General features: G+C 43.6%; 1 protein-coding gene across 1 annotated transcript in view; it reads right to left on the reverse strand.

Moving 5' to 3' along the window:
* Positions 1-954: 954 nt before the first annotated feature.
* The window catches only part of appl2 (adaptor protein, phosphotyrosine interaction, PH domain and leucine zipper containing 2), a 33565-nt gene continuing 7289 nt past the window's right edge, over positions 955-27230 (reverse strand). Inside the window, exons 5-21 of the mRNA XM_080760931.1 lie at positions 27105-27192; positions 26617-26658; positions 26146-26204; positions 22419-22565; positions 21147-21229; positions 20321-20473; positions 17748-17936; positions 17171-17213; positions 16614-16670; positions 14837-14931; positions 12445-12606; positions 11403-11455; positions 10521-10695; positions 8228-8264; positions 6558-6716; positions 5975-6022; positions 955-1839 (exon numbers count right to left, since the gene is read on the reverse strand). Coding sequence (XP_080617057.1) covers positions 1708-1839; positions 5975-6022; positions 6558-6716; positions 8228-8264; positions 10521-10695; positions 11403-11455; positions 12445-12606; positions 14837-14931; positions 16614-16670; positions 17171-17213; positions 17748-17936; positions 20321-20473; positions 21147-21229; positions 22419-22565; positions 26146-26204; positions 26617-26658; positions 27105-27192 — 1722 coding nt within the window. The 3' untranslated portion in view covers positions 955-1707. The remainder of the gene's footprint in view (positions 1840-5974; positions 6023-6557; positions 6717-8227; positions 8265-10520; positions 10696-11402; positions 11456-12444; positions 12607-14836; positions 14932-16613; positions 16671-17170; positions 17214-17747; positions 17937-20320; positions 20474-21146; positions 21230-22418; positions 22566-26145; positions 26205-26616; positions 26659-27104; positions 27193-27230) is intronic.

Raw genomic sequence — 27230 nt, forward strand, 5'->3', positions numbered from 1 at the left:
CATCCTCCTGTGGATGAATTAATTGTACTACACATCCTCCTGTGTATGAATTAATTGTACTACACATCCTCCTGTGGATGAATTAATTGTACTACACATCCTCCTGTGTATGAATTAATTGTACTACACATCCTCCTGTGGATGAATTAATTGTACTACACATCCTCCTGTGGATGAATAAATTGTACTACACATCCTCCTGTGGATGAATTAATTGTACTACACATCCTCCTGTGGATGAATTAATTGTACTACACATCCTCCTGTGTATGAATTAATTGTACTACACATCCTCCTGTGTATGAATTAATTGTACTACACATCCTCCTGTGTATGAATTAATTGTACTACACATCCTCCTGTGGATGAATTAATTGTACTACACATCCTCCTGTGTATGTTTTGCATTACATTATTTGAAATGTTGCGTCCCCTGCTTTAAGATCTCTGCTTGATCCTCAAAACAATTCCTATAATGCAGCACTTATCCATCCTCACCAACTGTGCACACCGCTTCAAGACACTTAATTATTAATTTCAAGCTATATGCAACAGTCAATGCCTTGCAAACAATAAGGTTATGGACGTTTGAGTCTGATGTTCTCTTAAAATATCCTTCATTGTATACTGTATTAGTAATAAATACAACCCTGTTAATGCATTCTACTGCAATCTTACCTTTCCTTTCATTAAATAGTTATTAACAATGGAAGTGCAATAGCATTGTCCCGAAGAGAAATGCCAAGAAATGTAATCACACAAACCAGAAATAATCTCATGTCAAGTTGTAGTTGTTGATGTACTGTACCTCATGTATTAACCCGGACTGTGTACATGTACAATACAGGGTCATCTCTAAAATAAAATAAAATAAAATAAAAAATTAAAATTAGACTTTGTAAACGCTGAAGCAATGAACATTAGCTCCACCAGGGAAAAGAAGGACAGAATAAGTAGACATTAATAACACCTATACAGCGTCCCTTTATTGTAAGTAACAAAAATAGAGTCGCTACCAACCCGAAAGACCTACGCTGAGGCTCACCTTGTCGGTACAATGGATTGTCCATTAGAAGTGCTTTTTTGGGGGGTCCAGGACCGTGCCTAGGACCACCGCTCATGCAGGCCATCTCTTATGCACATCGCTGTCGGGGCGCAAACCCCATACAGTATGTCCACAATTTCCACTTTTTCACGTTTCTTTCTACACTTCATCAAGAGTAGTGAAAATTGCCGATCTACAAGCTTACAACGTGTCTTTTTGTAGTTCTGCTATTTTCATTATTTCAGAAAACTGTTGTGTAAAAAATAAAAAAGGGAAAGCAATTTATTTTTGTCTTTACCTCTATGGGGCACCACATCCTTTTTTGTGTAGAAACAGGAGCTTACCGGTAGTTTGGCTCCTTCCTACTAACAACAACACTACATGTTTAGGGCAGTGGTGCCAACAGATTCTGTCTGTAGCAGAATCCGTCTTGAGAGATGTCTCAAAAGGGAACACTTTTGTACATGCAAGGTTTCCACCCGACAGCGACGTTACACAGATCTAAAATGGAAGTGAGCCAGAACAATAGCACTATAGTGTTAGGAATGGAGGAGTTTTAGGGAGACTCTGACCCAGGGAAAAGGCTTCTTCTTCCCGCCTGAGTTGAGGTCAAGACCATGGGGGTCTTCTTGGTGGCTTGTCCTGTCCAGGGTCAGGTGGCACTAGGCCTCAGATTCCAGGTCCTCCGGTCCTGAACCGTCTTCTGTCTCTCCCGTCTCCGACTCCAAGAGGAGGAACTTGCCGTCGTTGGTTAGCGGCATCGTCTTCATCAGCTGCGCCAGCGCCTCTGGGTCCTGTAGGGTACAACCCACAGGAATTCTGTTACTGTTTCTCAGCCAGTGGGTTAGGAGGAGGACCCATGTTTGGTCGCAGACCAATTTTCATATGGGTTGCCATATGCCATTTTTTTCGTTCGCTACATTTAAAAAAAAGGTTTAAACAAATAAAAGTCAAATCACAACTTTTCACCAATTAAAAACAATTCCAACATTTTTCAAAAGAATTTCATGAAAAAAATAATAAAAAAAAAATAAATAAATAATAAATAAAATAATTTCAGAATTTGTGAAAATAGCAAAAGCTTTGAGATTGTAGATCGGTTGTTTTCACTAGTTTGGGTCCCGGGCCAAACGTCTCCTTTTTTGGTCTTGCGCTAAATGGATTGAGAACTTCGGGTTACTTCAGTAACCTCAGTTGTATAAGTGACTCGAAGAAGAGAGTCATATGGGTCCGAGACACTTGGTGGCGCTGGAGCACAGAACAAAACATAAACTCACAAGCTAATTTATTGGTTCGTGGAGCTGTCACTCAAGGCGGCGCCTCCGGTCCTGACCCGCAGGTATAAAACCGGTGGGCGTGAACGCAGAGTCATTCCTATCAACCATTTTTCTGCCGCCTGCCAAAGCAGACGGGCAGTTCAATGACTCTCTTCTTCGAGTCACTTATACAACTGAGGTTACTGAAGTAACCCGAAGTTGTCTAAAGTGCCTCTCTCGAAGAGAGTCATATGGGTCATCATAAAACTCTCGTATAATCACCCCGGCTGACAGGACCGCTCCACGGTCCCCCTTTTTCCAGAGAGACGTCACGTGAATGTGCGTCCCTCCCGCAAGGGAGACTGAGAAGGTTTTTAACGGCCAGGGGCCAGAAGGGACCTCTCGACCAAAACAAAAACAGTCAGACTTCCTGACTCAAATGGGCGGCAACCCCCAGGACTGCATGTCCCAGGGTTGCAGGGGCCACATCCAGGTTATAATACATGGCGAAGGTCGACGGAGACGACCAACTCGCCGCAGCGCAGACATCCTGAATCGGGACTCCCCTGGCCAAGGCCCAGGATGCAGACAAACCTCTTGTAGAGTGTGCACGTAGACCCTCTGGGGGTTCAGAACCACACGAGGTATAGGCTAACCTCATAGCCTCCATAATCCACTGCGAGAGTCTTACTTTCGAAATGGGTTTACCCTTCCACTGGGAATCCCAGGCTACAAAGAGCTGCTCACCCAGCCTGAAGGGGGCAGTCCTTGACCTGTAGACTTTCAGGGCCCTCATAAGACAGAGACAATGTAGTCTCCTATCCTCCACCGAAGAGAAGGGAGGAGGATGGAAGGCCGCACATAGGAGCCAGTCGTCTGGCTATAAAAATCACACCCCTGTGAAGTGAGCAGTGCAATTGCTCACTTCACAGGGGTGTGATTTTTATTATTACAGTATTAGTATTTTTCTTATGAAAGCAGAGAGTCTACTGTTTCATACGGTATATAGTATGTACATACCATGCCATCTCTAAAGTTCTCTCTGAAAAAGATAATTTTAGAGAAAGCATGGACCTAACAACTAAATATTCACAAAATAAGGCCTATAGCGACATGTACATACTATATACCGTATGAAACAGAATACTCTCTGCTTTCATAAGAAAAATACTAATACTGTAATAATAATAAAAATCACACCCCAGTGAAGTGAGCAGTGCAATGTTGCACTGCTCACTTCACAACATTGCACTGCTCACTTCACAGGGGTGTGATTTTTATTATTACGAGTAAGACACGCGAACGCGGGAAGCGAACGCAGATCGTAAATTGCAATAACAATTAGAATAAATTACAGACATGATCTGCAGGGTGTCATAGTTAGTGCTTGGACCACGCCAGCTCCATATATGGTCACAAAAGACGCCATCACACTCATGTCACCATGACTCAGCCATAACCATATAAGGAGTCCCCAAAGCAGGACCACGCCATCACACTCATGTCACCATGACTAACAAATCACTCAGCTCCATATATGGGCACAAAAGGGGCCAGGTCCACAACAAACAAATCACAGAGCTCCATATATGGGCACAAAAGGGGCCAGGTCCACAACAAACAAATCACTCAGCTCCATATATGGGCACAAAAGGGGCCAGGTCCACAACAAACAAATCCCTCAGCTCCATATATGGGCACAAAAGGGGCCAGGTCCACATATACAGTAAGCGGGACAGAAAGCGGGACAGACAGACACACACACACACAGACAGACAGACAGACAGACGTGATCTGCTAGGTCTCATAGTAAGTGCTCACTGCGTTCGCAATTACAGTATTAGTTTTTTTCTTATGAAAGCAGAGTCTTGATGCACATATCTGATCATAAAACGGACTTGGAAACTTTCTTCTGCCTGCATCGTCGTCAGTCTCTCTCCTAAGTTGTTAGATAGAAAATATACATCAGCCTCAATCGTAGCCCCATATGTGCCCTCTCCCTACGCTCATTCTGTCATCTCGGAGCTACAATCGCCTCAATCGCAGTAACAGGGGGGGGGGCAACTAGATGTTCTGAAACGATAGTTGCCCCCCCCCCCCCTGTTACTGCGATTGAATCATCATCATTGTTGATCGGGTGGTGCTTTTTCTTTTCCCAAACATGTCCAGACATGACCTCACCGATCCAGTCTCGCGTCTCTATAAGGTGAGACGCGAGACTGGATCGGTGATTATCATGTCTGGACATGTTTGGGCAAAGAACAATGATGGTGGATGATCGCTTGTGCAATCTGTCCATGACTGACTCCATGTGTGTTGCAAACGTTATGAAATCAAATGCCGATCGTTGCAGGTTTATATACGGGCAGAGAGCAAATCGCGTGATATCTTTTTCCGAGAATGAGAGAAGTGCAAGGCAAGCCTATGCAGTTGAAAGCAGTGGGGACTGGGAGTGGGGGGGGGACTGCCAATGCGATCCAAGACAATTCTCCCTCGGGAGAAACCATGTAGAAACAGGAGGGGACACACTAGAGGATGGACACATCCATTTTAGATCCCCTGACATCTGCGTTGGTCTATGCCGGACGGCCGTCTCCATTACGTCGTAATGGAGGGCTGCCTCCTCGCATAGACCAACCAATAGGCGGTGCCAGACGCTTCTCAGACCAACACCTCTTTTCAGGAGGGGGGGGTTTTAACTCTTTGTAGAGCCGATCGGTGTTACATTATGAGTTGTCCGGGCGCGTATATAGTTGAACTACAGAAATCAATAAAAAAACGTATACGCTGAAGCTAAGCCAACCAATGACATGTTTCTATGTCATCATAAGTCATAGGACTTGAGACCGCGGCCCGTCTCGCCTGCGGTAGATTGGTGATGTCGTAGAAAAGAAGCGGCAGCAACGCTGAAGATAAACCACAGACAGGCTAACGGAGCTAGCTAACAGCTAACAACGCTAGCTAGAGGGTAACGAGAGGGAAGACAGAACAACAAGCCGCCGGGCAGGCTCACTTGTGTTATGAGTCTTATTTGACTTATCTGCAGAAGTAGCTCGTAGAGAGAAAACACCTTCTTGTGGCTGCGAATCCCCGTGGTACAGGTCGGTTTTAGACTCGTCCGTCTTTCGGGAAAATATAACTTCAACAGCCGGTGTGAACTTTGGTGTACTCGTTGTGCTGTGTGCATCCAAGCGCAGAAAAATGTAGGAATGACTCGGCGTTCACGCCCACCGGTTTTATACCTGCGGGTCAGGACCGGAGGCGCCGCCTTGAGTGACAGCTCCACGAACCAATAAATTAGCTCGTGAGTTTATGTTTTGTTCTGTGCTCCAGCGCCACCAAGTGTCTCGGACCCATATGACTCTCTTCGAGAGAGGCACTTTAGACAACCACTGTTACAAGACCCACTATTGAACATCACCGATTATGTTTGGAGAACTACTCGATATCTTTGATGTAATTCACAAATAGTTACCGTACTTGTGTACATTAAATTCTCATTTATACTTAGGGTTTAAATAAAATAAGTTTCCTGAGAAGTTATGTTTTATATGCAAATGAGGTCTTAGATCTTAAATATGCACTAAATCAGTATGTAAAATTTTAACATAATTTCATGAATTGTGATTTTGGAGACTTTTTTAAACTGAAAAGAACGTTACGAGTAGTTTACCTTCTTGGCTTCTATAATGTCCTTCCCCAGGCTTATTGTATAACATATCTGTGGAAGAAAAAAAGACACGTCAAACAGGCCTCAAAAGCCACTGAAAGTCAAGATAATTGAATGCACTGGCTCTCACTCTGTGATCACTTCAGGCAGCCTGTCTGGTGAGAGAAACAAGCAACCAGGTCTATGAAAAAAAGCCCCAAAAGAAGTGACTATAGGCCACATCATGAGCACTTTTGAAAATAGCAGATCTACAAACTCACGTGTCACATTGCGGCACATTGAGAGCCTGTAGAGCTGCTATTTTCAGAGAAAAAGGAAACATTTTGGAATATTTTCTAATCAACACAAATCTTGTATGGCGTGGTCTCTGGCACAAAATATTTTCAGAAGTGAAGTGTAAACTCATGGGGTGGGGGGCTTAGAGCACTGAGAAGCACTCTTTTAAACAACATTTAGAAAGTAAGATGACCAAATAATCAACTACATTTTAGAAACAAGACCCAAAATCCGCAACCACCAATTTATAAGCGACTATACAGGGAAAAACAAGCCCAACGTGGCTTATAATAAGCAGACATGGAAACACCTTCTCGCCCTCCGTGTTGCTCTCGAAGATGAAGGCGCTGTAGGAGGGCTCGCCCTCCTCCTCGCCACCATCGCTCCAGTCTCTACTCTCCACCACGAAACCCATCAGCCTCCCGTTCTCCTGGTGGGCCGCGAACTGGCACACCTCCCCCAGCTGGAACTGAGAGAGGGGCGACACGGAGACGGAATGGGCTATAATTGCATGCATGCCATTTTGGAAAGAACTTGGGCCACTTCCATACTTCCTTCACAGGTGTTACTAATGAAGACTCTGTTCCTTTCTGGCCAAACAGAGCATGTTGGCTCACTGGAAACACTCTGCTACACCAGTGGGTCTCAAAGTGTCCTTGAGTGGGTTCTAAAAGGCCCTGTACAGGTGTGTACCTCTGAGAGTGTACAAATGGAACCAAATGGACTCGTAAGTTAGTATCATCTGTAGCACCTGTGAAGGAAGTAGAGAAGGGGCCCGGAAGTAGGAACAGTTATTGTGTGCATATAGCCCACAATAACTGTGGAACCAGAATCACTTTAAGTGCACATAGAGGTACAATTTAACCTGGAGGGGTTGCTTACATGCAAATCCATGCATTGGACAGAACACAGACAGAACAAAAAAAGAAAGAGATAAAACATAAAAAAATACATCTAACTAAAAGATACAGTACCTTAAACCTTTAACTAATCACTAAAGCCAACGTGTTAGGTTTCTGGTCTAGAGGGGCAGAGATTTGCACACCACCTTATTGGACCTCACCGATCTGTCCGTCAGCCCCATTGTAAGATTATTACAATGGTTCATTGTAAAGCAAGTCTCCTGAGAAGTTACTTTTTAGATCTTATACAATTAAAACTCATCCACTGCCAAGGACTTATTTAACTTATTTTTAAAGGGCCATTAATTGATAACATAATTATGAATTACCGCAAATCTTACAACTCTAAATAGAAAATAGAATGGTGGCGGTAGCTGAACTATCGCTCCTGCCATTTGGCAATGGTAACTATTAATTGTAGACATTAAGGGCTGTATTTTGCGTGTCTTAAGTACCAGGTCTTATTCCCTAACTTGAGTAAACTAAAGACCTGGAGGCGTGATCAATGCTCTTTGGCCACTCAGAATAGCCAAATGGGATTGATCACGCCTCCAGGTCTTTAGTTTACTCAAGTTAGGGAATAAGACCTGGTACTTAAGACACGCAAAATACAGCCCTAAAAGTCATAAATATAGATATTTTGATTAAACCATTCTTACAATTTAGATAACACACAGAGTTTTTGTATGAATCCATATTTCAGATAATCTCTTAATTTCAAATGTATGGTAAATCAGGCCATTAGTAAGGAATGAGCGCTCTGTAATAACCTTAAACCTCTTAAACGTCTGGTGCATGTACTAAGTGCTGTAGTGTAAATAGCAGTATTGGAAATAGGGGCAAATAAGACACCAGGAGGCCCTTGGAACAATTTTTTTTCACCCCTTTTCAATAAGTCTAAGGTCAGTAAAACACCTAGGAAAATCTGATATATCTCTTGGAACATTTGGACATTTATACAGAACATTTTTTCAGAACATAATTTGCAACATAACACCAGATCTGCTATTTCCACCATTTTATTCTCGGGAACAGTTGGTTCCCAAGGCTACTTACTTACAAAAACTGCAAAACTTACGCTTATTCTTGTAACTTGAGTCTGAGGGTCGATCAACCTATTGTGAGGAAGACACAATGGAGACGGTTGAGGAAAGTTAATGATGTTCATTAATGCTGCATTGAAAATAATTTTCACCAAAGGTGGAGGAAGGGCTACGGCCCGAAACGTTACCACTTTAAGTAAAAGAAAGTTCTTCTCCCAGAAAATGGTGTGCGGGTTCTTTTCATTTCTTGACTTGTGATTTTTTTGGCTGTTTTTTCAGCCTCCTCTACCAGTAATGCTGCATTCACACTGGCAGATACCAAAGTTACAAAGACACACATCTGTCGCTTTGTACTGTATCTTTGTATGTGAAGTTAGATCAACATATTTGTAGCTTTGTAGCTGTTGTAGCTTTTGTAGCAGCTACAAACATCAGCTGGCTTCCATTGAAAATCAATGGTAGCCTGTATCAGCATGTGAAAGTGAATGCAGCATAATACTTAACACATTACTATTATCCCATTCTGGACGGGAACCCCTTTTGGTGTCTTATGCATTATGTTATACTTTAGCTATTGAAAAATAGCAGATCTACAAGCTCATAGCATACAAGCTTGTAGGTCTGCTATTTTTGAAAAATCGTGAAAATGTGGCGCAAATCTTTGAATATATATTCTCTCAGAGCGAACGTTTTTAACTCAAATCTTTGCTTCTGAGAGGTTCCTGGAACAACATATATTCAGATGGCGGTTGACATGAAATATTGAGCACCACTGATATAGAAACATAGGTTTTTCAGAAAACTGTCAGGATTGAGAAGACATTTTTTGAATTTTGACGTCAGGCCTAAATGACAGGAAATGATAGGCTGTGTAGGGTTTTCAGGGTAATGACTGTTCTGTGTGAGAGTCATCATGGTTTCGTCAGTCATCGCCGGTTGCCCGGGCGTCCTCCTTGATGAGGACGTCATCGGTGTGTCTGGTGCCAGCTCCCCCTCTGTATCCAATTCCACTGAGCAGATGATCAACTATGGGCAGCATGCTGAGAGACACCCTGCACAGGCCTGTCACAAAAGCTTGTAGGTCTGCTATTTTTTGAAAGATCGTGAAAATGTGGTGCAAATTTGGAATATATATTCTTTCAGAGCTAACGTTTTTAACTCAGATCTTTGCTTCTGGGGGGTCCCTGAAACAACATATTTTGAGATGGGGGTCGGAGGCCAAATACATATGATTCTAGGGGTCCTTGACATGAAATAGTATGAGAACCACTGATATAGTTTTTTTCAGAAAACTGTCAGGATTTAGAAGACATTTTGTAGAATCGAGCTCAGCTCTAAATGGGCCAGCAGTAAATTTTATGACTCCCTCCATTCAGTGTCCCGCCATACATCCAAGGCTGTCACTTAGCCTTACGTCAAACTTCTGTTACACAACAAATAAACAGATTTATCTTTACAGATATGCTGTAAACAATGTGCGGTATACACACTATAGAGTACATGCAGTATATAGATATATCAGTCTATTCATGTTATTGTTAAGTCCGTTTCCTCTCAACGCATTAAGAAAATCTCTAGTAATGTACCGTCCATGTTCACATCATACATACTTTACATCATTATCAGACTTTTATCATTCAACTTCTTCTTTATGTTCCAAAATGACTGGATATACAGCCTTTGCAGCAATTGTAGAAATTAAACCCGTTCTTATCATGTACAGTATACTTTACTTAAGACTAAAAAGACTAACATTTTTCCAATATTTTATTAGTTAACATTTTGGACAAAATAGCCAATGTTACATTGAGCTGCCCACCTACCCTATCCTATTTTTTAGCTGTGTTTTAACGTGTTGCATCGACCTGTGAGCTTGTAGCTTAGCCATTTTCATTATTATAATTCATTATTTGTCACTCAAATAATTTAATTGTGTTTCTCGGAACATCACAAAGATTGCACAGATATGACAAATAACATACTGTACATATTTATTACTTTATATGTAAAAACATGAAGCCTTTGATATTTTAGTATGTCTTTGTGTACAGCACTTTGTTTCAACTGTTGTGTAAAATGTGCTTTTATAAATAAAGTGGATTGGATTGGAAATCGCTGATCTACAAACTCAAAATGTGTCACGTTTTGGAGGTTGTGGAGATGCTATTACCCCATTGTGTTTGGGGGAGGGGGGGATTGCGATTAGGAGATTATGTAATCATTGTGTCAGGTAGTGTTGATTATACTAACATACTAACACTAAAACATTCCAGGTGACAAAAAGAAAACGTGACTAAAACTGAATGAAGTTTCATTCCAAAGACCTACCTGAGGCAGCTGCTGGTGACCATGAGGTGTGACTCGGTGGTCTTGAAGATGTTGTGGATGGCCCGTGCGGCCAGCACCTGCCTCATGGCCTCGTAGATCACCTCCCGGTTGTCTCCGCGGCGCACCGCCATGGAGCCCAGGAACTGCACCGCAAACACCTGCTGCAGGAGGGAGTCTGCATGTGGGGCAGGAGAAACAATATATATATAGCAGTGGTTTTCAACCAGTGGTCTGGGGGCCACCTGTGGTCCTTTTTTATTTTTATTTTATCCCACGATTTTGCAACCCATTTTTTTCCACTCGGTGTCAATTATCTAATGTAATCCTGGGCGCTACACCTCCTCTGCCAACCTGGGTGGGCAGCGGACTGACCTCATGCTTCCTTATATGCATGAGGAGTCCAAGCTGCTTCCAAGCTGCTTCCTTTCACGTGACAGGGGGGAATTTCCCCGGCCGGACGTAGCGCGTGGAAGGAATACGTTTTTCCGACCAGTTCCTTTCCCCTCCATCAGGCGCCCCGGCTGGCCAGGGGAGGTAGTTTAGAGACCAGGATTACTGCAGAGATGTGTGCTAACGGAGTGGTTTGGTAGGAGAAGGGAAACGGCCATATGCTTGTGTACCCCCTTTTCATTAGCGTAGAAGGATAATTATCAAACTATTTAATCATTTTAATTTAACCTAATGTGAAAACAAACACTAAAACATGCATAGTCACAAACACACTAGAGCACAAGCAGGCGCGTGCGTGCGCTGCCTGGAGCACACACACACACACACACAAGCTAGCATTAAATTGGCACGTCAAGCACAACACTGACACGAACACTTCTAAGACACGCTAATAGTATAATGGTGTATACAATAAAATGCATTAAGCTTTACCGTCACTTTCTGGGGAGCACTCATCATCCGTCTCTCCAAAGGGATTTGTGCGCCTTTCAAGAGCACCACGCAGTTGCGCGCGCGCGCGCACACACACACACACACACACACACACACACACACACACACACACACACACACACACACACACACACAAAGGAGAAATAATTAAACCCCTGTGTTCAGCTTCCTGGAATTAATATAATAACCATTACAAGGACAGCTTTCAGGAAATTAGTTTAATCTAAAACCCCTGCGTGCGCGCACACACACACACACACACACACGTATTGTGAATTACTGTACATCAGTTATTTTCCAGTGCAAGATTGCAGCGCGCAGCTAAATCAAATCAGGCTTAAAAGCTAATCCTAACGCCTAAAACTAACCTCTAATGCCTGATCCTAGTAACACTAAACCCCGACCTGAATCATTTCCTAATAAGGGCCTTTCTCTGCCCCACCCCTCTCCAATTGTTTATATTGTGTTTAGTTTCCAAGATGGCCGCAGCACCAGGAGGGGGTGGGGCGGCGGTGAGCGGGTGGGGTTGACATATGCCCTTACTGGCCCACACATTCAAGACACCTGTCTTGTGTCTGTGTTTAATGGCCGCTCCAATGCATTTCCAATGGAAGCCCATATGGTTTGACCAAACATTTTGTTTGGTCAAACCATGTTCAGACACAAGTCAGGTGTCAGACACAAGGCAAGTGTCTTGAATGCAGCCCAGTAAGGGCATATGTCGTCTCCGCCCGCTCACCTCCGCCCCACCCCCTCCTGATGCTGCGGCCCTCTTGGAAACTAAATACAATATAAACAGTGGCAGAGGGGTGGGGCCGAGAAAGGCCCTTATTGCCTAAAAATCTTGCTTTAACCATAAAACAACCATTTGTCTTGTGAGGAGCAGCAAAACGGTCCTCGCAATTTCTGAAATTCTACTACATACTTGTGGAGACATTAGATATACAAGATATACACAAGTATACACACACAGCTCCTGTTTACACACACACACACACACACACACACACACACACCCTACCTCCCCCCGCTCCTGTTCTGGTCCTGGAACTCTGAGGCGGGCAGCATGATATCAAACTGAATGGGGGTGCCGGGCGCTATCAGGTCGTCTGCCTCGGGAGCAGCGCCCGCATTCTGAGAAAAGCCCCCGCTGCTGCCCTGTAGCACGCCTCCTGGCTTGGCTCTGTCAGGGGGGCAGAGGCAAGGGTGACTTACAAAGTGCAATTGCAGAGTAAAAGCCATGAACCAAAGTCAACAAAAACAACAGGGTATATTAAATGGTAGTAAATAACAGTACCAAGAAAACAATTGCTAGAGAGAGAAGGATGAGGTGTCAGGCCTTAAGTTATAACATCGTTCCACCTGCCCTGTACTGATAATTTGTACGTTTATCCGCCATTTTGAAATTAATACAAAAAGGCTAAATAAATCACAACTTAAACTTTCACTACTTCATGAGACGAGCGACTGTGTGTGTGTGTGTGTGTGTGTGTGTGTGTGAAACGCGTCTCGTTAAAAGAATGCGGTCTAGAACAGTTTATTCTCATGTGAACGTGTTGTTTATTTGTGTAGCCTATAGGTTTGAAATTATTTTAGACAGTATTTGTTTTATTGTTGAGAAGTTGAGGTGTGAGAGGAGGAGAGGAGAGCAACAGGTCTAACAACACTGCAGCACTGACCACACGGCCAGCGAGAGGCAGCTCTGCAGAGCTCACCTCCTGGCCACTAGCTCTGGTCCATAGCCCTAATGCTAATTCTACCCTGCATTAAGGCTATGGAACCGATGGCGTGAAATGCAGACCAGCCTCTCTTCTGTAGCGGGAAAATAAAGAACGTTTTACCTAATACAAAGATGGGTTGTGTATTAGAAAGCCTACTTTCCTTAGTGGACGCACTCTGAGCCCCCCCACCACACATAACAGAAAGGGATTGTTTTTCCAACGGAAAATAAATACTTTTAGTTACTCCACTCTCTCTACTCTACCATTATTGCCAAGAGAAAAACCTCATAGGAAAGATTTTTTTCCGTCTGGTAAAAACAATCACTTTCTGGCCAAGGAAAGTAGGCTTTCTAATTACGTATGTACTGTAGGCGAGACACATCCAAGATGGTGCCAGTAGGCCGGCAGTCTACCGGTGACGTCAGCCCGGTTACGGTAATTACTTTGTGAGTGAAAATGAACATCAAAATAAAATATAGCCTACTATGCATGTATTTCACAAAATACCAACACAAAAAGTACTGACAACAGAGCTGACCGCACTCACAAGTTACTACTTGAAGACTGCAGTAAAGTTGGAAATAATGATGTGCGCAGAGGACAATTAGGATATCGCTCTTTCAGAGATTAAATGGTAGTTAAATGCTGCAATTTGTAAAAATGACAAAATATTAACGTCGCTGAAGTGGGACTCGTCGAAAAGACCATCCCTGTACTCATTACATTGAAAACCTATTTACATCACTGCTCTTTGTCTACCTTAGCACGGTTCGCTTATCACAGAAGTTTCAATATGTGAATATATTTCCAACTATAAAGACCTCTACTATTGAAGCATGCATTTTCCTTCACCGAGTGACATAAAGGCTGCCAAGTTATATAACCCACTCAGTTGTTCAGTTCAGTCTACATTTACAAGATTCACTTCAAAGCAAATTTCAGTCTCTCTCCCTTTCTCACTCTCACTCACAAGCTATTTGTTGTTGCCACTGTACTGTACTGAACTGAGTGTACTCGCCAATTTTCTCTCAAAATAAAAGCATTCACATTTTTCCCACTGAACAGACTGTATTAACACAGTAAGTCGAGTCAGGATGACATAACAGCTTTTGTGCGATCCGAAATACATTGGAAGAAAAACAGAATAGAAGCAAGTAGTTCAAGGCAGAAAGTTACGTGGAAATTATAGCAGGGATGCAAAACGCTCTGTACCAAGAAACCATAAATGGCTACAGCCTCTAGCTGTGGCCTAAATTTGTCGAATGGTTTAACCATACTATGAACCCTTGCGTCCCCACTGTGCGATGCATTGTGTATCGGCTATTTCTGGTGTTGTCAACTGGCGCCGCCTACAGGCTGCATCTGGCCAGGGGGTCCACTCCAAACCGGCCCACGGGATGTTTTGGAGAACAAACAAAAAACTAAATGCACGACCATTTATTCTGTATCTACTGTACGAGAGCTGTCCTATCCTCATGCCTCTCTCTCCATATTGTGTGTAGGTAACTCTGTACTTTGTACTGTAAAAAAAGGTTTTAGGGGAAAAAATATGTTTTAGTGAAACCAGATATCGGACTATCTTGGATACATTTGGTGATATATTATTTGGTGAAACTGTATATTCCGAACACTGGAGAAAATGCACAACATTTGACACTATATTAGAACACTGAGACGAGCAACGTGCCTCACCTGTCAGGGTTTGGTGAGCCCTCCTGTCTCTTCTCAAAGCTGGTGATGGGAGTGACCGCCTGGATGGCCGTCTGGTTCAGCCGGATGGCCACAGCCTGACCACAACAACAACAACACACAGAACCACCATGTACTTATCAACATGCAAGTAATTTTAAACCACAAGAGGGCACACTTTCACTGCAAGCGTTTTAAATAATACGGTATATATATTTGCAACGTTTACACTGCTCGCACAGCACTCTATATAACCTTTAACTACGCGGGTGACACACTCCTCACCTTCACCACCTCCTTTCGCCGTGCCAGACAAATACAAAAGGGTTTTTCGAGTCCCATTCGGCCCCGGACGGGGGGGAATTAGCAGCCACAACGTTACGTGTGTTAGCGCCAACACATGCACTGTCATGCAGTGTTTCGACATTACTGTGACAGCAATATGACCGCCAACGTCGGTACAACAAAATGATGAATACATACAGAGATGCAATGACAGTTAATGACATATCTATCTATCTATCTGTCTATGACAATCTATCCATCGTTTTGTGCTCAACTTCCCATCCATCCGTTAACAATTCCGTCCCAATCAATGTGATCTATTATATCGCATTACCCACACTGTATATAATTTCCTGTTCATATATTAGAATGGGTAAGGCCCTAGTACATATAATGTGACAAATTGCCAATTATTTGCTAAATCTAACCCCCCGCTCCAGGTTGAGAATTCTGATGGTAGACTGCATTAAGAATCAACTGTACTGAGTGATTCACTGTGCATTCATTATTATGCATGGCACAGTGTCCAGTCTCTCAACAGGCATTGGAAGGCATCCTTCTACTTAAAATAATCAAACCACGCCAGGCACAGAGAGCAGGAATGAGTAAATGGTTCCAGAATGCAGCTTACTAACAGGCTATCTGTTAGGCACGCACACGTGCACACGCATAAGCACACGCGCACAATCAAGGCAAAAGATGAGTCATCCTTCAGCTGTGTGTGCGTGTGAGATCAGATAGTGAGGGCCTTATCTGTGGACAATAACGCCCCGTATCAGAGTCAAACCTTGTGCAAACATACACCTTTCTGAGAGATTGCAGAAGGAAATACTGGACACGTACTGTACTGCATGCATTTATTGTGAAGCTCTATTATTTAACAAAACTAATATGTTTTGATTTTCCCCAATTTACAAGCTCACAAGCTTGTGGCATGAGGGTCAACAAAAGATTGTGTTTAGAGAAGTTGTCAAAAAACTAGTGTGAAATAAATGGTGCATTTATATAGCGCATTTATCCAAAGCATTTACAAAGGTGCATTGTGCATTACATTCACACACCGACAGCAGATACCATGTAAGGCACCAACCCGCACAGGGTTCACTGCCCTGCTTAAGGAGAAGGACACATCAACACAGGGGTTCCCAAGCAGCTGCCTACCTTTTGTTTGTTTCAGAAATTAGAACAATCCATTTGGTGCAATAACAAAGACTGTGAGTGAGGCTAGCTATTATAATCAGAGTGTGAACATCTGACAACTGAGAACAATGTCATGCCACTGATGTCATCGTGTGTGTGTGTGTGTGTGTGTGTGTGTGTGTGTGTGTGTGTGTGTGTGTGTGTGCGCGTGCATCTTCTTCTGCGAGCCCAGAAGAAGATTAAGTTATATTCTGTAGGCCTAGTAAAATAACATATCTGCAAGCCAACAACCAGGCCTCAGTGAGATGCGTTGTCTGCTTATAGATCTGTTATTGTTGTGTGATCACAAGCCTACCTCTGGGTTGTCCGTAAGGTAGATCTGTCTGGAGATGTTGTTGACAGTGCAGATCCACTGAAAGGAGGAGGCACAAAGACAGACATCGTGTTCAGGCTCTCCTGTTCCAACACATGACACCTCGCCCAAAATACTATTGTTGTTACTAGTTGTTACTAGTACCACCATGGAAAAACACTAGTACAAAATATTATGTTGTGGCAGTACGCCAAGTACCACAGGCAGCAGGTGTATGTTACATTTTCTTTAAAGTGAAAATAGCCGATCTATAAGCTGAGCTCGCAAATGTCTCACATCACGCCGCATTGTGAGAATGTGTCAAAGATCATTTTTCCCCACATCAATGTATTGACATAAAAAATTAAAACTAATTAAACGATCAATGAAAACACGCTTCTCAATTATTCAGTTATAGAAAAGGTAATGGGCATAATAATTACTGAGAACAGTATGACACAAGGAACATGAGGCACGTGTAAGACAATGACTTACATTAGGCAGATGTTAGACAACAAGGAGCATCAGACATGTAAAGAAGTGGCCTCTATGATGCTCACCTCCTCATATTCCTTTTTGCTCTCCGCTTGTAGAATCATGGACCTGGAATTATAGGGAACAAGAGCTGAAGGACGTGACCTCAGTGCTGGAACGTAACACAGCTGCATACTAGTGTGAGGTGGGAAAACCTCAATTTAAAGGGACAAAAAATATATGTTAATGACGTTTAGAAGCTTTAGAACACTTTCCTGGGGGTCTTTATGTGTGTAATATGTGGTTTTAGATATTTTAGATTGTAGCAGTGAGCCTGTTGTCTCTGATGTCATGGACACTGGGCTCACTTCTTTCCTGGACTACATGTTGTCTCAGTAAGACAGCTCTCCCCCCTATCCACAAGGAGGAGCAGTGCACCAAAGAATTATGGGAATTGTAGTCCAGGAAGGTAGTGAGACCAGTGTCCATGACATCAGAGACAACAGGCTCACTGCTACAATCTAAAATATCTAAAACCACATATTACACACATAAATACCCCCAGGAAAGTGATCTAAAGCTTCTAAACGTCATTAACATATATTTTTTTGCAAAAAGGGTGAAGTGTCCCTTTAATGCACACATATGCCCGTCCGTCCGTACGTTTTGCCCGTGGGCGAGGCGATCTGAAAGCAGTAGCGTCTGTCCTCACACTCCACGGCCATGACAGAACTGTTATCCAGGTCCAGCACCATCCCCCCTGCCACCGCCCCCCTTGGCTGGCACATCAGGTTCCCTCCCTGGGTGAAGAAGTACAGACGGTCCCAGGCTGTGGTCACCAGGCCTACCTTACTAGAGAGAGAGAGTGAGAGAGAGAGAGAGAGAGAGAGAGAGAGAGAGAGAGAGAGAGAGAGAGAGAGAGAGAGAGAGAGAGAGAGAGAGAGAGAGAGAGAGAGAGAGAGAGAGAAACAAGAGACAGAAAATTAAATTAGTTAGAAACAGAAAGGGAGAGAGGGGGACAGAGAAGATGTTAGTCATGGATGGGACTTTGTGATACAGAATATTGGGTTCTGCTGCAAAAAGCAATATAACTATATAAATAAAAAATATTTCATGATATTATTGGTTATGAGGAAAACCTTTTAAAAAGCCTCACAAACCTTCACTCGGGCACCATACAGTATTTTCTACTGTATGACTAATCTAAAGTACACTTCCCCTTATTTTCTTTCTTCTCTACTTTAACCCTGCCGTTCATATTGTTTGGTGTCATTATAGTCAAACATTGTCCAACCTCATTTCTCTCCATCCTTCCCTCCCATCCTTCCCTCCCAACAACCTCTCAGCGACCTTGCCCACCACTGTGGAGGTTGCGGGTTTGAATCCACCGAGGCATCCGGTGTTGTTGCGTCTACAGTATACGAACACAATAGGCCGTGGGAGGGAGGATGATAATAGTCAATGCACATAATGGTATACGGGCTGAGGGGCGGTACATAATGGTATACGGGCTGAGGGGCGGTACATGTATACGGGCTGAGGGGCGGTACATGAGGCTGAGGGGCGGTACATGAGGCTGAGGGGCGGTACATGTATACGGGCTGAGGGGCGGTACATGAGGCTGAGGGGCGGTACATGTATACGGGCTGAGGGGCGGTACATGTATACGGGCTGAGGGGCGGTACATGTATACGGGCTGAGGGGCGGTACATGTATACGGGCTGAGGGGCGGTACATGTATACGGGCTGAGGGGCGGTACATGAGGCTGAGGGGCGGTACATGTATACGGGCTGAGGGGCGGTACATGAGGCTGAGGGGCGGTACATGTATACGGGCTGAGGGGCGGTACATGTATACAGGCTGAGGGGCGGTACATGTATACGGGCTGAGGGGCGGTACATGTATACGGGCTGAGGGGCGGTACATGAGGCTGAGGGGCGGTACATGAGGCTGAGGGGCGGTACATGAGGCTGAGGGGCGGTACATGTATACGGGCTGAGGGGCGGTACAGCAAGGAAACGTTGAGAGGCAGGAGTTAGACCAAGGCTCTATGTACTCACTGGTCAGTAGACAGTAGGATACAAGAGCAGTGACAACACAAATGTGTGAGGGGATAAATCAATTGGCATACAGTAACTACATTTGGGAGAAAAAGGGGTAAAAAGCACAACAAAAGTATATACTGTAGGTATGTGGTTCAAACAGAATTCTACAGAAACCATTTGTCTGGTCTCATTGACATTTTGTCACAGAGAGCGGATGCATATGAGTGAGAGACAGAGTTTGACAGCTCTGGCATTTCACTGAGTCACACTGTGTGGACCCAAGAGCTGCAGCTCAGCCCCCTGGAGCCTCCATCACATATCAGCAGAACAAGCCGACAGCACATTACTGTCACTAGAACCAGGGACGTGCACACCTAGACATCAAAGGGGGCTTCAGCCCCTGCCCTTTTACCCATCTGTAAAACAACTGACCTCTCCACACCACGAATGCAGCATTTACTGTGGTGAAAGAAATGCAAATGCCGTCGTCTCCTGATCTTGAACGCAGCATTTTGCATTGAACTAATTTGTTTTTTGAAATCCATGTCGTACACCGCATCTCCAGTAGCGCGCGACGCGTTGTGAGCTTGTAGATCTGCTAGATCTGCTAGGGCCAAAAGTGCCCTCTTATGGGATTTCGGCCCCTGCCTCTCCAACACTCTCTGCACGTGCCTGACTAGAACCTGATCCGCCACCTCGTCTGGCTGGTGACACAAATATTGGAATTTCTTTTAGCATTCTCCTTATTTTGACTATTTTGACATCACACGGAATGTGATGATGTATGTGTATGATGATAAGAGCACCCCTCACTTCACACAAGTGTGATATTGTTTTGTTTTTGTTTACCACTTCAGAAAGCGCTCAACATTCCTATATCAATCATGTCTGTTGGGTCGAACTAACCCGACGCTGAAATGTGAAGGTGCACTATGATGTGTGTGCCGTCAAAGATAAACACGGGTCCAATGATAAATGATGGTCCAATTATTGTGTTCTTGCAATGTCCCTCCCTATTTTCAGATAGCAAATAAATGGACTGCAGGAATCAACAGCAGCAGCACACTTACGAAACCCCTCACCCACCCCACCATCCACCCAACCTGGAAATGCCACACAGTTAAATGTGACATTTTCCTCCGGGGGGTTTTGAGACAGTGGGGAACTGTAACGACTGCAATTAGTCTCACTTCCTGATGTTGAGGTAGCCGGCCTTTTGGATGAGGGCGCGGTTGACGGGCTCGGTGTCTCTGTCCGGCATGTAGACCGTATCCTCCACTGACAGCAGCTCCCTCTGGGACGCGCGCATGGCCTCCGCCTCCGCGTCCAGCTGGGCCTGGATGCTGCAGACAGAGTCACACAGGAGAGAGAAGGGCTTCATTACAGCGCAACTCCACTGAGACAACTAGCCGTTGAGAAAGTAGTTTTTTGGCACTCAGTAGGCATTCCCGCATAACTTTGGTATGATGATGTCACGCGCATAGCCTCTATAGACAGAGAGTATGCAGACAACCTGGCTGGTAGGTCAACTGCCAGCATTTCTTCCTTAACGGCTAACGGTTAATTAGCCGACAAGGCCTGACGGTAACCGGTTAATAAAATGTCTCCATTTGGCCAGCCCTAGTTTACATACTGTAGCGAGAAAAAGAATAATGGACAAACCGATTATCAGACATTGTTTCACTTTTTAACCCATAAGACCTGAGGCCAATTAAACAACATTAAACTCGCTTTGCCACTCACTTTATGCATTTGTATACCAGCTATATTGGCAATTATGTAGATTATTGTAATTATCTTTATATTTATTTAACACATTAAATTATCATAATATAGAAACTTGAATAAAAAGTTTCTCTAATTGATTGAAAATGCAGCACTTTTTGACAAAATGTCAGAAAGCTGTGATAGAAATCAAGCCCAAACAAATCGGGCATTGGTCTGAATCCACATTCTATCACATGCTACAGTTAATCACAGGCATCAAATACAGTAGAGACAGACGCAGGTCTTTACTTTTGTGTCATGGTGGATACGGAGCTCAGAAAGGTGTCCATCTTCTTTGAGACCAGCTCCATGCCTTTCTTGAAGAAGTTAACCTAAGAGATGTGGCAATGGTTAAACCATAACAAACCTTGTGTTGAGCTCGACATACAAAAACCTAAAGTTTTAATCTCACCATTTCTCAAGCAGCTAGCTAGCTACATTATGCTTTGACTAATTCTCTTTCCAGTAGGAGTTATTTACCCAAATGGAGAGGACATGCAAGTGTGTGTGTAGGTGTTTGTGTGCGTATGTCATACTTTTTTAATTCTCATATATTTTGTGTTAGGCAAAGGCTTTTCAGAAAGAGACTACATTTCCATTTATGTTATTCATATTTGATATCTGCTGCTGCTGATGTTTCTTATTTGCATAATAACTAAATCACTGACATCTTCCACTATTTTATACCTGCTGCAAATATGTGATGTGATAATAAAACTGTTGAAGTCAGACTGTTACAACAGTCAGGTTAGAGGTGGGCGACATGACTATCTATCAATCAATCAATCAATCAAGGTTATTTCAAACTTTTGCCTCGAGTACAATTAAAGAACGAGCTTGTAGATCTGCAATTTTCACTATTTCCGTAAACCACCATTGTACCGTTATCGATATTGTTTAGTTTAATTAATTATGAGAAACTCAAATTATCACAAACAAACCAGCTTCTCGATTATTAACAACATTGGTTTGGATATATTTTGGGTTAATTGCCCAGCCCTAAGTCAGGTGAAAGTTGTGTACCAATAGGTAGCTAGGTACCTGTGACTGCGTGTATGTAAAGTTGTGGAGCAATAGGTAGCTAGGTACCTGTGACTGCGTGTATGTAAAGTTGTGCAGTAATAGATAACTAGGTACCTGTGACTGCGTGTATGTAAAGTTGTGGAGCAATAGGTAGCTAGGTACCTGTGACTGCGTGTATGTAAAGTTGTGGAGCAATAGGTAGCTAGGTACCTGTGACTGCGTGTATGTAAAGTTGTGGAGCAATAGGTAAATAGGTACCTGTGACTGCGTGTATGTAAAGTTGTGGAGCAATAGGTAGCTAGGTACCTGTGACTGCGTGTATGTAAAGTTGTGGAGCAATAGGTAGCTAGGTACCTGTGACTGCGTGTATGTAAAGTTGTGGAGCAATAGGTAGCTAGGTACCTGTGACTGCGTGTATGTAAAGTTGTGGAGCAATAGGTAGCTAGGTACCTGTGACTGCGTGTATGTAAAGTTGTGCAGCAATAGGTAACTAGGTACCTGTGACTGCGTGTATCCCAGCATGGGCTCCAGCATGGCCACTCTCTTGCGGTACTGTAAGGCATTGAGGGCACAGTAATACTGCATGGAGGCCTGGTGCTGCTTCCTCCTGGTGTAAGCCACCTCTTTCACATGATCTGCCTTCATCTGCTCAACACAAGAGTTAGAGGCACAGCATGGAACTTTGCCCTGTTTACAAAACAAAACAATATTGTCCCTCTACAGCAGCGGTCATCAGCCACTGGACGAGTAGTGTGGTTGTTGTGTTTACCTGCAGAAAACTGTTTTCACCGTTTAACCCATTTAGACTTGAGGACAGATTCTAAAAAGGTCTTCTAAATCCTTTTTCTGAAAAACCTATGTTTCTATGTCAGTCGTTCTCAAACAATTTCATGTCAAGGATTAAGAAATAAAATATTTTTAAAACAAAGCAATACTGCCTCATCAAAGTTGGTGTTGTGACTTTATTTATTGTCAATTACTTCCATTTTAGGGGGAGAGGTGGTGGAGTTAGCTGCTTTAGCAGACAGTTTGAGAGTCCAATGGAGTTAAGAGGTTTTGCCCAAATCACTTTTTACTACTTTCCATTGGTTCAATATGTTCGAAACAACACACAGACGTAAAGGGTGATTTATGCAAAAAGAAATTAAAAAACCTCAAGGGACCCCCCCCCCCCTTCTTTCGGTAGACAGAGGAGAGCGACTGCAATACCGCCCCTGCTGCACCAATTCTCAAACGCACATTACAATAGTTTTGCAACCGTTTCATGACTCAACCAATAACAGTGACTAGCGACGTGTGCCACTTTGTTAGCCTGCCAAATGGAAATAGCAGACAGACTAGACAGAATAGAACATCATTATAAATGATGGTTCTCTACCCTGCATACCAAGGTGAACACTCACACAGACACCCACTCCAACCACACACTCCCACGCAGAGGCGTATTCACAATAAGGCCAGGCCAGGCCGATGTCTGTCCAAGTCTCAATCTCACCTGTCCTTGAAAACAGTGATAAAAAAGAAAGAGACAAAATCGCCAAACTTAGAACAATGGGACAGCATATTGCTTCAACTTGCTTGTCCATTCGCCCCTCGCCCATTTACGGGCGTGTCCATTACGTGATGCGACTCTACCATAGACCCTACCAAATACAACGCTGTTGTATTCAAGGAGAGCCAGGGGGTGGGGTTCAGTGGGAGAAGGTGAAGGTATTTGATGCCAGTGTACATTACTTCTTAAGGGCACTAATTACACTGCCAATGACCACATGTACTGTTGAACGCCTGTTTTTTTGTGTACAAAGAGTAAAAAGCAGAACTACAATGACAAACCTCCTCTCCTAAATAGTCTGTGTCTCCTAGCGTTTGAGAGAGATGTAACTGAAGGTCTGAATAATAATCGCTATTATATAATAATAGTATAATAAAGTATCCTATAATCTAAGTAGCTAGTTAACCAAGACAAAAACAGGGAGAAAGGAGAAGGAGTCTTTAATAACGTTTCGATGTGTTCTTGTTGCTCCCCCCCCCACCTTCCTCCGACCCCCTGGCCAACTTGTAATTCCTGCATACGCTACTGCTCCCACGTGTACTTACAAATGCACCACTTAAACCCTATATACACTCAGTAAAACTGACCTGAGTTGCAACTAGCCAGCTCTTGTTTCCTTTTCCTTGTCTCCTTGCCAGAAGTAGCAGATCTACAAGCTCACAACGTGTCACAAAGCACTGCGTTGTGAGCTTGTATGTCGTCGTCGTCGTCTCCCCTCCCCCACGGAATAGGGGGTGTTAAGCGTGCAACCATGCATAGTATTGCATACATGAATACGCAGTAGACGCAAACAACACAGGAAGGTGCTCTTCAGAACAGAGCCTGCAGAGTGATGTACAGTATGTCTGTGTGGCATGGCACACTGTGCAGCCATGTCCCATTTGATGTGCTTACAAAAGGACCCACAGCGCTGCACTGCTCCACACTGCCCGGCACCTTCCAATCAATGAGGACAAACTCACTTAGTGTTAGTGGAGTCAAGCTGTATGGAGTATATACAGTAGTCAGTCCACCAAAAGTGGAGTGCAAGGAGAGGAATCAACTCCCCCTCCCCCTACACATACTGTACCTCCACTGCTAGGAACCAAATGGACCCTGTAACTCAGTGTACAGGGTGAACCAAATGGACCCTGTAACTCAGTGTACAGGGTGAACCAAATGGACCCTGTAACTCAGTGTACAGGGTGAACCAAATGGACCCTGTAACTCAGTGTACAGGGTGAACCAAATCCACTCTCGGAGTGAAATCAACATTGATTTTACAATATAAATTGGCGTCCCTGAGATAGATATGCCATTCAATTGGAATCCATAGCCTAATGCATGTCAAACTTGGGGTCCTTTAAAATGGTTGAGAATCACTGCTAGAGCCATACAATTCTTCTCTTATGGTTATGGGGGTCTCTGGCATATCTTTTCAAATGGGGGTCCGTGGGCTAATACATGTCAATGTAGGGGTCCTTCACATGAAAAAGTTTGGGAACCAGTGCAGTACTGTACTAGCCTGACACTCAGCCTGAATTTTCATTTAGTTTCACTTCATTATTCAGTCTGAACACCCTCCCATCTACAACCGTTTCTGGGATGGGCGTTGCCAAAGAGGCAGTCTTCGGTGATTGGTTCATACCAACCAATCAGAATAGTAGGAAAGCAGATGGCATTGTGTCAATCATGTGGCTATGGCTAACCTGTTTGCTAAGTTATGCTAACCAAACAAACGCAGCCAACGAGCGCTACTAGTATGTAAACAAAAGCGGTAAAATATGTCGGATGATGATGTTTATAAAATCGCTCGTGTCTGTAAAGAAATTATTTATCATACGTCGATTTAATAGCCAGATTGATACGGCCGTGAGTTACCGCAGTGGGGGCAGCCATGTTTGTTTGTGTCTGGACGGCACTGTTGTTTGACGTCATCCAGTTGAAACGACGCTGATTCGTCGGTTGGATTTCCAACCGAGTCTGAGATCTCCTACGGGAGCGTCACCAGACCCTAATCGCCTGAACATAAATTTTTAATGTGGCTAGCGATTCAGGGGCTGGAGCCAGGCTAGTACTGTACCGTACCCCCACGGACTGTGAGCCATCATGTACCCCATCATGTACCCCATCCCACGACCCACATACACTCAGGACATAGGGGTGGAGCAACAGTTAATTTAACTCAATGGACTCCATAGCACCATCGATTGCACCGCACTTATGATTCACAAAACATATTGCACTAATCATATGCCACCACAGACACGTCCTTGAGAATCACTGAGCTACTTTGTAGTACACTAATACAGAAAATGGACGATCTATAATGTGAAGCTTGTTGATCTCGATCAATTTTTGTACTTTTTTGTGTGAATTTTTCACTATAATAGCTAAATGGCATGCCCAAAACAGTGATGCCAGTCCATGGCGTTTTGCAGGACAATACGGACACATTCAACCTCATGCCTCATTCACGCCGTTGAATGAGGCATGAGCATCATTCATGGCATGGGCCATTTTCGATTCATTGATTTGAGTACCATATAAGAAAAAAACATTAAAGATGAAGAAAGAAAATATATAAATATTCTTCTCGATTCGATTAACCTAGACGAGCAATATTAAGTCGGATAGAGTTTATACAACGTGCTGGTTTCAATATATTTCAGTGAAAAATGAACAGTATTTTACCTTCTCACTCTCCTTCTTCTTGGGCAGTCGGCTGTACTTGACCATGGCGGCCTCATGTTCTGGAAGAGGTGAGGATTAGGAGGAACCAATCCAAAGGACAGTGAAGAGAGGGGAGAGAGGACGTAGGTCAGATCATCCTTATCTGTCACTTCCACTGCCGGATGTGACACATAAGGATGATTTATACTTAGTTGCAGTATACTATATACTAATAGAGTGTCGCGGTCTCGCCCCCTTTCATGACGACGCCAGGCCCAGGAAATAATTCTTAATGCATTTTTCCCATATAGACATTTCTAAAATTATTTATTTAAAGACCTTTAAAGCGTCGTACAAAGCCAACTGGAGTCGTGACAAATCATGACAACAAAACAATGTCTATGGGGAAAATGCATTAGGAATAATTTCTGCAACTGCAACGCTCTATTGTACTATACCCAAACTACTTTTCTTTTGTGAGTCAACACTTACCATCACTGGCAATGCCAAATATCTCCCTCAGGGTGCTTATCTCTGAAATATAGAATATTCAAAATAATAATTAAACAGAAGGTCTAGAACAGGTTTGTCTGGCATTAGTTGTGTTGCAATAGTGGGGGGGGGGGGGATGGAAAACATTGTGGTAGATTGTATTACAAAAGTTCACTTCACACTATGAAGTCACAGAACAGCTTTTCGGAAATGCTGAAGAATTGCTCAATATTCTTAGCTTGACCCGGCCTGTATTTTCATTTCGATTCACTATTCACTCCATTATTCAGTCTGAAAGCCCTCTCAGTGCATCTGGGAGGGGCCAAATGCACATGGTGGTGACCTACGGTAAGTAAGTAAGTGAGTGTGAGTGTGAGTGTGTGTGTGTGTGTGTGTGTGTGTGTGTGTGTGTGTGTGTGTGTGTGTGTGTGTGTGTGTGTGTGTGTGTGTGTGTGTGTGTGTGTGTGTGTGTGTGTGTGTGCGCCTACCTGTGAGGTCCTTCTCTCTGAACTGGATCAAGGGGAAAACCATGCTGTCGGCCATCTGGGTGGCCAGACCGGAGTGGAGCGCATTCAGCTGGAAAATAGAGACTGTATGAATCTGATGATTCCACA

This window comes from Protomyctophum bolini (genome assembly GCF_963924005.1).
Source record: "Protomyctophum bolini genome assembly, chromosome: 4".
Lineage (NCBI taxonomy): Eukaryota > Metazoa > Chordata > Actinopteri > Myctophiformes > Myctophidae > Protomyctophum > Protomyctophum bolini.